The 12,895-nt window shown below is 32.1% G+C and overlaps 3 protein-coding genes across 3 annotated transcripts; all 3 read left to right on the top strand.

Moving 5' to 3' along the window:
• The first annotated feature begins 604 nt into the window (after nucleotides 1-604).
• On the top strand, nucleotides 605-1,976 carry LOC108910010 (fatty acid-binding protein homolog 5-like). Its single transcript, XM_018714501.1, has 4 exons — nucleotides 605-746; nucleotides 1,181-1,344; nucleotides 1,612-1,719; nucleotides 1,825-1,976. The coding sequence occupies exons 1-4, from the start codon at nucleotides 677-679 to the stop codon at nucleotides 1,885-1,887; spliced, it is 405 nt and encodes a 134-aa protein (XP_018570017.1). The 5' UTR covers nucleotides 605-676; the 3' UTR covers nucleotides 1,888-1,976.
• Nucleotides 1,977-4,421: 2,445 nt separating this feature from the next.
• Nucleotides 4,422-6,438, top strand: LOC108909979 (fatty acid binding protein 1-A, liver). The gene is made up of 4 exons (XM_018714464.1): nucleotides 4,422-4,549; nucleotides 4,653-4,816; nucleotides 5,488-5,595; nucleotides 6,281-6,438. Exons 1-4 carry the CDS (start codon nucleotides 4,480-4,482, stop codon nucleotides 6,341-6,343), a joined length of 405 nt encoding a protein of 134 aa, XP_018569980.1. The 5' UTR covers nucleotides 4,422-4,479; the 3' UTR covers nucleotides 6,344-6,438.
• Nucleotides 6,439-7,635: 1,197 nt separating this feature from the next.
• Nucleotides 7,636-9,059, top strand: LOC108910060 (fatty acid-binding protein, liver). The gene is made up of 4 exons (XM_018714558.2): nucleotides 7,636-7,781; nucleotides 7,887-8,050; nucleotides 8,460-8,567; nucleotides 8,912-9,059. The coding sequence occupies exons 1-4, from the start codon at nucleotides 7,712-7,714 to the stop codon at nucleotides 8,972-8,974; spliced, it is 405 nt and encodes a 134-aa protein (XP_018570074.1). The 5' UTR covers nucleotides 7,636-7,711; the 3' UTR covers nucleotides 8,975-9,059.
• The last annotated feature ends 3,836 nt before the right edge of the window (nucleotides 9,060-12,895 follow it).

Here is a 12,895-nt window from a genome sequence, read left to right on the forward strand (position 1 = left end):
AAGCATATTGACAGTAAAATTTCTGTGTCTCCTTTAGGTACATTAAAATGCGCATTCAAAGGAGTAGCTAAAAACTACAATAAAATTATTCAATACAGATCACGATAAGGGACTGCAAGTGAGCGAGATCGCATGATTATTTTTATAAAGTTGTACGTGATTCTCGTATCTTTATGTAAATCTAACAGTATTGCATTTAAACCTAGTTTGATGCTTACTTAATACAGTTGACATAATCAAATTTGCTTAAATGCGTGTCTTACTCTATGCATACAATTTTCCTTTGTTGTTACTAGAGTACTATGTATATACACTATTTTGACCGAAATAAAATATCATTTATCACTGGATATTATTTATTTCTTGTAACTACGCATAAGTTTTCTTCAAAATATACTCGATGTATGCCACAGCCGATATTTCTGGGAAAAAATATCAGACTTACAAAGTCATCATCGGTAAGTATGTTATATATAAAATCTCAGATAAAGCACTCTAGAAGGTAGGTTAACTTAAATTTGGTAGAGCAATAACACAGTCAAATTTACATTTACTTATCTCGACCAAGATAAAACAAACTTTGTACCTTCCACTCATTTATAACGAGCCGGAGATGGAGAAAATACAGTTGTGGTTGTGAATATCAAGTAACTAACAATCGCGTATTGTTCTCAAAATGGTCCAATTATCTGGAAAATACAAGCTTGTTGAAAATAAGAATTTTTATGAATTCTTAATCGGTGTGGGTAAGTAAAAATGAATATTCTTCAAATACCCCGTTAAAGTATCGATTAATTAATGATTTTCGTCGTAAAAAAATAAACAAACAGTGTTTTTAACTGTTACAATTACCTTGCACTTCGTTAGCCTTAGCCCGCTGAATATGCGTATTGTGAAGAAATCTCAGAGGATCTCCATTACCTGAGGAGTTGTTCCATCTGTAGTGGTTTTAGAACTAACTAGAACCGAAACAAACATCAAGGTGGGCCTAGGGGTTCTAATCCAGCTCCACAGAGCCTAGAACGAGAACAACAAGGACAGGTCAAAGGATTTAGCTAATGTTAAGGAAGTGCAATGTAATTCTGTAACTAGTGGCAACTAGGTACATAGGCCAAAGCAAAACAATCAGAAAAACCTCGCCATTTCTTTGCTGGTAATATTTGCAAAATGTTCTTTTTAGGAGAATCTGAAGAAAGAGCAAAGGAGGGGAATGCAGTTAAAGGGACGTTGGAGGTTAAAATCGATGGAAATAAAATTTCAATGACGAACGATACGCCTGCCCATGTCAGCAACTTAGTGGCAGGTGAAGAACGGGATGAAAAATTTGGAGAATATGTAGTTAAGGTAAAGAAAATAAAAAATGTACTTAAGGTTTTTGGGCTACAATTATAATACAGAATGTATGTATGCACCTTAAAGTTTGTATTTGCAGAGCCATAAAAATCAATATTGTTTTATCAGAAGTAATCTTGAGTCCCACTAGGGGCAAAGGTAAATTAACCGCAATCTCCACCAACCAAGATTTAACGTTTTAAATGTTCTACAAATATTTGTGCGTTTTAACTGTCATAATATGACTGTTACTAACTGGAAGAATTTATTGAATTTCAGAGTAAAGCTACCATAGATGGTAACGTCCTTACTGTGACTTCAAAGACACCGGAAGGTCAACCTGCAGGGTCTAGAACCTTGACCTTCTCTGACTCTGGATTAGAAATAGTAAGTTTAAGATCATCTAGATAGGTAGACAGAAAAGTTCATCATCATTCATTAATATTATAATTGTCGTTAAATGATAATAACGAACAATTTTTTTCTGTTTAGGTAATCAGTAGTGCTAAGGATGGCAAGACATACTCAGCCACACGAATTTATAAAAGGGTTTAAACATATTTTGTAAAACATTTGTCACACGAAGAGAACTAGGGTGTTATTTTTGAATTTTAATATTATTTAATAAAATAGTAACAAAGTAATTAGTAACGTATCATTTTTTTACTCAATTATCCTATGATTGAGTTCAGTATTCACGCACTGGCACTACTTTTTTTCACAGATTGTCCCCATGTAATTAAAATTATCTTCTCCAAAAATAACAAACATGAAAAACAACTATATCTGTTGTGTCATCTAGATATTCTCGCTCTGTGTACATATACGAAAAAATATAGGTATTAATTTTCCAATTACGCAGGCTGCTACTAATTTTGAATAGTACTTTCTATATAAAAAGGAATATGCTCAATCTAAAGAGTCAGCATATGTAAAAATTATTTTTTATTAATCTAAATCTAGATATACATTAATACAAGTTAAGGTCAATATCGGTCAGTGAGTAACATTAATAATATGTTCGATTTACAGTCACTATAAGTATTAAGTTGACCATATTATACCTATTATTTATAGTTATAAATGTCACTGATAGTAGGTACAGTCATTGAAGCTTTTCACCTCCGAATTCTTTGAAACTGAACCGATCGACTTGAAATTTGGCAGATAGTTGGAGAAAAGGTAAATGAACATTAGTGACAGCGCCGATTGACGCTTCCACCCCGTTGGGGGTGGAATTTTTTTTCAAAAATAAATAGATAGAGAATCAAATTTTGAGCAAAAACTATTCGAAGAAATTTTTCGAGAAATCAATAGTTTTTTAGTTATTCACGATTGAAAATTTGGAATTTTGAGTGAAAAAAAACACTTTTTCAAAGTATTTTTCGCATATAACTCAAGAACTACGCATTTTATTAAAAAAGTGTAATGAACAAAAATGTAGCTTATAAATAAACAAAGAAAATTGTTTTTTAAAAAGTGTTGTACGTCCTATACAAAGCGAAACATGGTTAGTGGAAGGGGACTTGTTTTGGGAGGAATACTCGAATCGATGTATTCACCGTCAAATAACGGAAAAAGGATTAATTTTACGTGTATAACCCTCCAGAAGTTTTTTGTGGTACTCAAAAAGACCTTCAAAATGAGCACTTATAAAAGTTAATTAGAGCAAAATTTAAGGAGTTATCGTCAAAAACATATGGGATATTTTTTAAGGAAAATGAGCAACAAACGCTGTACCATTTCCATCAGAATTAAAATTAATCGTAGACCCTTCACAATTAGTTTTGTTTTAGTGTTTTTTATACGATCCTGAAGTTAGACCGGTTTAGAATGCGTATTTTTTTAATAATGTACGGTAAAAGTTGAAAACGTATTTTTCATTATTCAAAAAAAATTGCCTTATTTATATAATAACTCTGAAACTATGAAAGATACGTAAAAAATGATAGACAACAAAAATGTAGCTTTTTTTTCAACAAATATTTTGCTTTTTTTTTTCCTATAGCGTAAAAAATAAAGGAGATATCGCCGCTTGAAGTATCCATTTTAGTGAAAAAACGACCTGTCTCGAGCCCTTCGATCCTTTCCCTTTAAAAAACGAAGGACTTAAAAGGTTTTATATGCAAACGATCTTACAGCTCTTGAAATTATCTTTAAAATGCTTTTTTGTAGGATACTATAGCTTCAAAATTAACCGAGTTATGGTAAAAAAACCAATGACATTTTTTCGGAGCAAAATAGGCTTTCTCATTTTTATATATTATATATTATATTATACAAATAAAATAAGTAAAAAAAATTAGTGTGATTGTCTATATGCAGCGTAGCAATTTTTTTATGATTGATTGTATTTAAAAATCGATTACAATAAAAATATTTTACATTAATATTGGTAAAAGGGTAGTTTATAAGAGTTGAAAATGGCAAAAGTAAAATATTCTTTCATAAACAATATAAGGGAATTTTTATTTTAAATTATTACACAATTATAATATTCCAAGATTTAAAACGTAATTTTTTATAATTTTTTTAGCACAGGGGCTATTTATAAGGGTTGAAAAGTGTTATGAGATACAAATTCTTTCATAAGCAATGAGGGATTTTTTTTGTATAGGGGTAGTTTTTAAGGGTTAAATAAAGGGTCGAAAAGATCAAATATATCATAAAACATGTTCGAGAATATGGGATATTATTTAATCTTTGTGCTTGAACAAGATTTTTATCAGTAAAATGCTTAAAACTTAATTTTTTCCATTTTTTTCACATCGGGGTAGTCTTTACCCCTAAAAAACAAAAAGCGTCACTTTTGAACTTGAGCCTAAGATGAGCCTAATTCTAAATTTTCATGTAAATCCATGTTTTCATGTTTCGAAGAATTCGGAGGTAACAGCTGATTTTCAGTTTCAATGACTGTACTATGAACATGTTCATAAAATTTAAAAAATTTGGTATAAACCCCGTAAACGACATGTTATAAATTTAAGCTAGGCAAAGCAATAACAGCATCAAACTCATTCTTATCTCCAAATCTTTAGATAAATAAACTTTGCACCTTCTAATCATCTATAATAGGAATCGAGTTGGAAAATATTGCAGTTGTGATTTTGGATATTGTGTAGGTAACAGTTGAGATTTTCCGTCGAAATGGTTCAAATAACGGGAAAATACAAGCTTGCGGAGAATAAGAATTTCCTTGAATTCTTATTGGCAGTGGGTGAGCAAAAATATATTCATATCAATATTCTTCAAATATAGGTATTAAATTATAAAGATATGAATACCTCTTTGCAAAACAAATTCTACAAAATATTTCTTAGGCATGCCAGAAGACAAAGCAAAAGAGGGAAATAAAATTGCTGGAACATTAGACGTTAAAATCGATGGAAAAAAGATTTCGCTGGCAAATGACACACCTCCATATGTCACCAATTTAGTCCTGGATGAAGAGGTTGATGAAAAGTTGGGAGAAGACCAATTCAAGGTAACGAATATTTTTGGCTGGATTTGTTTATTAAGTAAATTTGCGTCTCTCAATTCTATGATTCTACCTTTGATCTTCTAATATTAATGACGAAAAATGATCCTGCCCAAAAAAATTGTCATTTTGGAATAGAATAGGAGTGTTGTAGTGGCGGGTAGTTGTAGATAATTTTTTGAAAAGCAAGGATACATCTGTTTGTATTAGTTGAATGTGCGAAAAAAATAATTTGAACAAAAATAATGTCGGTCCCACGTTTCAGTATCAAAATAAGTCGAATTAATTTTTCACCTACCACCAGTAGAGTGCTGATATGCTCTGAACTGGCAAATATTTGCCAATTAATAATGGATAATGTTGTATCAATAAATGTAATTAATCACACTTTTATGACAAAGATAACAGAATCTCACTGAATTCTGCCCCCTTTCTTAAGTGGCTAAACTTGCTATATTTGTGGAACATATGTATAAAAATTTCCTTTTTCCTCGTGAATATCTCAAATTAAAAGGACTTGTTGTTTTTATGATTGTGTGTTTCTTTGACTTGCTACCATAATATGTTATGTAGACCAATAAATATTCTATCCTATTCTTCATCAACCATACTCGAATTTGTACTAATAACAATTCCCTTGCAACTATTCCCAATTGTAAAAATTTATTGAATTTCAGAGTACAGCGACACTAAGCGGCAACGTCATTACTGTAACTTCCAAGACAAAAGAAGGTGAACTTGCAGCAACTAGAACCTACACTTTCTCTGACAGTGAATTAGGAACGGTAAGTTTAAGTCATGCCGAGAAAAAAATAAATATAGAAAAGTTATTAAGAATCAGACGATTTTTCCTCTTGTAAACAGTACTTTCTGTGTCATATCAGCATTAGTTGTATTCTAAATAGTTTGAAAACTCTTTTTGACTTATTTCAGAACAATCTAGATTGTTCGCTGATTGCTACTGATCCATTTCTATTTTTCAATTCCCAGAATAAGTTCCACACAAAATATTACATTTTATTGCTAAAACCAACATACGAGTACTTTTAAAATGTCCCGTATATGATTCTACGTGCGAATATTCCACTTATTACATTAATGTTAGTACCGTCTTAAAAAAATAGTCAATATGGCTCCGATATTAAATTAAACGATTGTATATGTAGAATCATTTATATGGTTTTATATTCCTTTTTATTGTTTTAAGATTGGGAATTAATGATGTGTTTGATTCTTAATTGAGGTATATTTGTCGTGTACCTAGATTTACAATCTGTTGGGCAATAAACGTATTAATATTATTAGTTTTTTAATTTTAAAACTTGATGACAAAGCATTCGCCTCTATTATCAATATTAATTTAATTGACTAGTCCACTAATATTGTCAGTTTTCCATAATTCACATTCAGTATCACCGTTATTATTATCACTGTGAAACAAATTCTAATAAGATATATTTTTTTGTTTAGACAATCACCGCTTATAGAGATGGTAAGACCGTTTCAGCCTCACGTATTTACAAGAGAGTTTAGACCGATTTTCTGAGACACCTATCCATTGGAAGAATGTAAGGCTATGTTATTTTTCAGATTTAAAAATGTTATTTAATAAAATCATAACAAGATTAGTCTATTATTCTTTCCTACGCTGAATTTACATATATCTAGTAATTCCTTTCAAAAATGTTGCGAAAGGTGTGAAAAGGGCAGCACTCGAGATTTCCGAAGATATTTGAACGCCCATGGACATATAATAAGGTACAAATAGCTTATTTATACAATAATGACATAAAATACCAGATTATTAACAATAACATAACCTGAAATAAACAATAATAGCACGATTTAATCAATCAATCATTTATAATGGTTAATACTTTTAATAAATTATATTGTCTAAAGATTAGTTAAGTAGTCTTCATCATTCTACAAAGTCGCCAACGTTATATAAGGTTTGATCCAACACAGAATTCAGAACGGTTCCTAACTTAATTCTGGATATCGCAAATGCGCAGACGCAAATTAGACACGGTTTAGAATTCAGTTCTTTGTTGGATTTTTAGATATTTTTAGAACCGAAACTACTAATCAGAAAAATGCAAATGTTAACGATGTGCAGTGTCAACATAACCTCTTTAATTTTAAAATTTTAGTATATGTACTTTCACAAAGACTATAGTTTACATATTTTATTCTTTGTCGAGTTTAGGTTATAATGAACGATGGATCATAGACCTACTTTTCAGATCTATGCGGTGGATAAACGTCATCACACCACCACCGGCACCATCACGCATGCTCCAGGATTAGAAATTCTTGTAAAGTCCCAGAACTGTTTGAACCGTTCGTAACTCGTTCAAAAATCGTGTTGGAACAGCGAACGGAAAAGTACTAACGGTTCTGAATTTGTGTAGGAACGCGAAAATTGTAATACGCAGACTCATTACGATTCCGGACCATCCCGAATTTTAGTTGGAACGAACCTATAATTGTTTATTATTCTTCTGTTTATACATCAATATTGCCCAAAATATGTCCAAATACCAGTATTATACTGTCATTTACAGCAAAAAAGTGAATAATACCCAAAATATGTTCGATTTGTAGTCAGTATCAGTAGATATTAATTTGGTCATTTATTATTTACCTATAAATAATATGAATGTCACTGCATGTCCTGTTTACAACATCTAAAAAATGTGGTATAAACCCTCGTAAACGACATGCTATAAACTTAAGTTTGTGGTAAAGCAATAACAGCATTAAACTTGTTCTTATCTCCAAATCCATATATAAAACAAAACGTTGTACCTTCTAATCGTTTATAAAGGGAATCGATTTGGAGAAAAATGAAGTTGTGACTGTGGACTCAGTAGAAAACACTTGAATTTTGTTGTCAACATGGTTCAAATAACAGGAAAATACAAGCTTGCAGAGAATAAGAATTTCCTGGAATTCTTATTGGCAGTGGGTGAGTCAAAATATTTGGATTATATCAATATTTTACAAATGCACTATTAAATTATAAGAATATAAACATCTTGTTGCAAAAAAATACTAATGATTTTTTTTTCAGGTATGCCCGAAGAGAAGGCAAAGGAGGAAAATAAAATTACTGGAACGTTTGACGTTAAAATCGAAGGAAAGAAAGTTTCAATGGAAAATGATACACCGCCATATGTCAGCAACCTAGTCCTGGATGAAGAGGTGGATGAAAAATTGGAAAATGAAGAATTGAAGGTAACACATTTTTCTCTATAACTAAGTTTCATTTCCATCTTTCAATTCTATGACTCTGACCATTCTGTTCTTCCTTTGATCCTCTGATATTAATTATGGAAAAAGAAACCTGCTCAAAAAATCGTGTCACTGTGGTACTGAACTCGCAAATATTTGCCAAGTGTAATCTATAATGTTGTATCAATAAATTTATGCAGGTCATACAAAATTTATTCTTTTATGGCAAAGATAAGGAGTCTGACTGAATTAAGTGCCTACCTGGTTAGTCATATTTGCAAAAAATATCTATTTGCGTTTTCCTCTACCTAGAACATCAACCATTCTTGAATTATTTTAAAAATAATTATTACCATAATAATAACAATTCCTATACAACTATTCCCAAATGTAAAAATTTATTGAATTTCAGAGTACCACCACATTGAGTGGTAACGTCATTACAGTTACTTCCAATACAAAGAATGGTGAACCTGCAGTAACTAGGACTTATTCTTTCTCTGACAGTGGATTAGAAACAGTAAGTTTAAGGTCATACCGAGAAAAAGTTTGATAGGAAGGTAGTTAGGGAGCTGAGAGATCGCTGTTGAAATGTTGACTGAGTTAATCAGTTGTTGGGTTAAATGTTGTACAGAGAATACATTAATATTTTTAACTGACCTTTCTTTGAAGATGTAGTTGAAAATGATTTCAAATTCAGGCTTTCATAACTTTGATGAATAATTATTAACTGAATGTTTACACTTTTTCATGTTGCAATCAGAATACTGGTAATTGTTAGAAAAACTACTTAATTCTCATTCAGTATCACCGCCATTATTACTGTGGAAAATTCTAATAAGTTGTTTTTTTTTTTTTGTTTAGACGATCACCGCTTATAGGGACGGTAAGACAATTTCAGCCCAACGTATTTATAAGAGAGTTTAAACAAATTTTCTGAGACGCTTATCCACTGGAGAAAAGTGAGACTTCAGTTTTAAAATTATATTTAATAAAACGGTAGTAACATGAATCTGTTATTATTTTCCTACACTGATTTAGTATCTAGTAAATCTGTATCGAGTAAAAATTGTAGATTTCGAGTATTCAATTCAATATTAAAACAGATTTTTCGGAATGGTAACTAATATCGAATTGTTAACGTATAGTTCAGGAAAATAACGAAGAAATGAGCGAATTTTTTTACTCTGAAATTTTTTAGACGCCTTCATTACAGCCATTTTTCTCTATCGCACGGATTTCTATGACTTTCTTTATCGCTCTCACGTAACGGCCGATAAACCATGGGGATTTTCCAACCCTGTATACTGTGTCCCAAAATTGTGAAACAAAATAAATATTTTTTTTCAGTTCAGATTTTAAAAAATTGTTGAAATTGGTCAATTAGTAAATAGAAATTGTCACTTTTCTGCAATATTTTCTATTTTTTTTTAGCAGACCTATAATAGCTCTTCTAAAGACGAATTCATCGATATAAGATTATAGCTACTTTTTTGTCATAAACTAATGCAAAAAATTAAAGGGTCAAAAAAATGTTTCCGTGATTTTTGACAGACTATACCCATTTAGGTGAAAAATGGTCGTATCGGGAATTAAAAAAGCATTTTAAAGCTCTAAGATTATAGTATTTAGATCTTTCGGTCGAAATTTTTTAAGAGTTACGGTTATCATGCAATTCTAATAGCGCGACAAAAAAAAATTGTAAAAAAGGGGTAATTTATGTTTTTTTTACCCTGTGAAACACTTAGTCATAAACACATAATCATGATTAAAATGGAAACAAAAATTAAAGTTTTCTCACATTTTTATCGCAAATAACGTTTAAATTGATGAAAAAAAAAACTTTTCGAAATTTTTTTTCAGAGAAGAAAATGGGTAGTTTTGAAAAAACTGTTTTTTAAGTGATTACAGACTGCACAAAAATTAATTAGAAATTTGTCAAAAACCGGTATGAATCGGGGTCGAAATCTGGTTTGGGTCATCAACTTTAATTTTAATTTAATTAAAAGTTGAAACAATTGCATTTTGTTTTCTTCAAGGTTTGGAAGCTTTTCCAAAAAAACAAAAAAAAAACTTAAAAAATTTCGAAAATTTTTCGAATTTTTTTTTTTCATCAATTTAAACATTATTTGCGGTAAAAATGTGAGAAAACCCCAAACAATTTTTTTTCCATTTTAATTATGATTATGAAGTGTTCAAGCTCAAAAAACGTGACTGAATAATATTGTGTTTTATAATTAGTTTTGATAACTCCAGCTGAATGGGACTGGGCACGTAATTATTATCTTTAAGGTAAATTTTGAACGGGGCTTGCGACTTACCTCAGATTTTCCTGGGTCTTCTTTGTAGCAGAGGGCCCTCAGTATTCAGTCCGGCGGCAATGGGAACAGGGCAAAACAAAATTGCGGCACATTGAAATTTAATTAAGGCAAAAGTATCTTGTATTATACATATAGCGGCACTCAAAAAACAGCGTTGAAGCGTTAACAACGGACGACTCGAACTTCACTCTCTGTCTCCATGTAGCTGTGTTAGTCGCAAGTCGGTATCGCGCAATTTTAAACAAAAAATAATAACAAAACCGAACAGAACAGCGGGTTATTTTGAATGCAATAGGGCTAAACTAAACTAAGGCTAAAATTAATTATATTAAAATTACTATTTTGACGAATATTGAACAGTGACCCTTTAATTTTTCTCAAAAGTTTGACTATTTGAAACAAAGAAACGGCTAGATCGAGGTGATACTTCACAGGGTTCTTCTGGGTATATCGAACTGTAAAAGTAATTCTTAACATTAGTCATTTCGAGAATATTTCTAATTTAGCAGTCAATTTTCTAAAAAACCATACATTACCCTTTTCTTCTACGTTTTTTAAAATTCGTTCGTGTAAAAGATGACAGAAAAAAAATTCCGAAAAGTTGCGGCAACATGTTATAGGAAATTTATTCCAGTTTTCGAAACTCCGTTCAATTCTCTGTACGACCATTTGTCACCGAGATATCGATGGTTGAGGAAAAAATTATCTTTTTCCATTAAAAGTCCGATATTTCGATGAAAAATGGTCATATCGAAATTTAAAAAAAGGAAATTGAAGCTGAATAAACAAGCTGTCTGGTTCATGCAATGGCTTAGCTGAACTCAGAAAAAAAAATTGCAAAATGTGTTTGTCCCGCTATTTCTTAGAATTGCATGATAACAGTAGCTCCTAAAAAATTTCGACCGAAAGATCTAAAACCTAGAATCTCAGAGCTTCAAAATGTTTATATGTAATTCCCGATACGACCATTTTTCACCTAAATACAGTCTGTCAAAAATCACGGAAAAATTTCGGAAATTTTTTTCACCCTTTAATTTTTTACATTAGTTTAGTTGTCAAAATAATGTAAAAAATTGTCTTTTATGTTGTACTGACGACTATTTCAAACAATCGGTGGATAGCCGCACGGTTTAAGGCGTCAGTACTTAAATCGTGTGCAAATTCTGCCTGGGTTCGATTCCCGCGGCCGGTAGACCGTAGATTAGCTATGCTTGTACGGAGGATTGGCCCCCTCTGTGTAGGTATGGTAGGGTGGAATAATGTTGGCTTGGGTCAATGTGAGAGATTGACACCGGTTGGTATTTGACCACCCCCCTAATTAATGAGATTTTCCAGATTTCCCTCATTACTGCACTGAATGGTGGTTAGGGCCTACCAACATAAGTCGTTCCTGGGCGCAAATGCGACCTGCGTAATAATAATATGCCGCCTCCTCTCCCGCACAAGTCTCCGACTTATGGGCTAATTCTCGTAATTAGAATGNTTACCCTTTTCTTCTACGTTTTTTAAAATTCGTTCGTGTAAAAGATGACAGAAAAAAATTCCGAAAAGTTGCGGCAACATGTTATAGGAAATTTATTCCAGTTTTCGAAACTCCGTTCAATTCTCTGTACGACAATTTGTCACCGAGATATCGATGGTTGAGGAAAAAATTATCTTTTTCCATTAAAAGTCCGATATTTCGATGAAAAATGGTCGTATCGAAATTTAAAAAAAGGAAATTGAAGCTGAATAAACAAGCCGTCTGGTCCATGCAATGGCTTAGCTGAACTCAGAAAAAAAAATTTGCAAAATGTTTTTGTCCCGCTATTTCTTAGAACTGCATGATAACAGTAGCTCCTAAAAATTTTCGACCGAAAGATCTAAAAACTAGAATCTTAGAGCTTCAAAATGTTTATATGAATTCCCGATACGACCATTTTTCACCTAAATACAGTCTGTCAAAAATCACGGAAAAATTTCGGAAATTCTTTTCACCCTTTAATTTTTTACATTAGTTTAGTTGTCAAAATAATGTAAAAAATTGTTTTTTATGTTGTACTGACGACTATTTCAAACAATCGGTCGATAGCCGCACGGTTTAAGGCATCAGTACTTAAATCGTGTGCAAATTCTGCCCGGGTTCGATACCCGCGGCCGGTAGACCGTAGATTAGCTATGCTTGTACGGAGGATTGGCACCCTCTGTATGGTAGGGTGGAAGAATGTTGGCTTGGGTCAATGTGAGAGATTGACACCGGTTGACATTTGACCACCCCCCTAATTAATGAGGTTTTCCAGGTTTCCCTCATTCCTGCAGTGAATGGTGGTCGGGCCTACCAACATAAGTCGTTCCTGGGCGCAAATGCGGCCTTCCTAATAATAATAAATAATATGCCGCCTCTTCTCCCGCACAAGTCTCCGACTTATGGGCTAATTCTCGTAGTTAGAATGAGGAGTAGAGATATTATTATTATTATTATAATCATAATCTCTTCTGTGCAAAATAATAGGTTTTGGAGCTCAGAAAATCCGCATTAAATTGAAAA

Source organism: Anoplophora glabripennis, unplaced genomic scaffold (assembly GCF_000390285.2).
Source record: "Anoplophora glabripennis isolate ALB-LARVAE unplaced genomic scaffold, Agla_2.0 scaffold27, whole genome shotgun sequence".
NCBI classification, from domain to species: Eukaryota; Metazoa; Arthropoda; class Insecta; order Coleoptera; family Cerambycidae; genus Anoplophora; species Anoplophora glabripennis.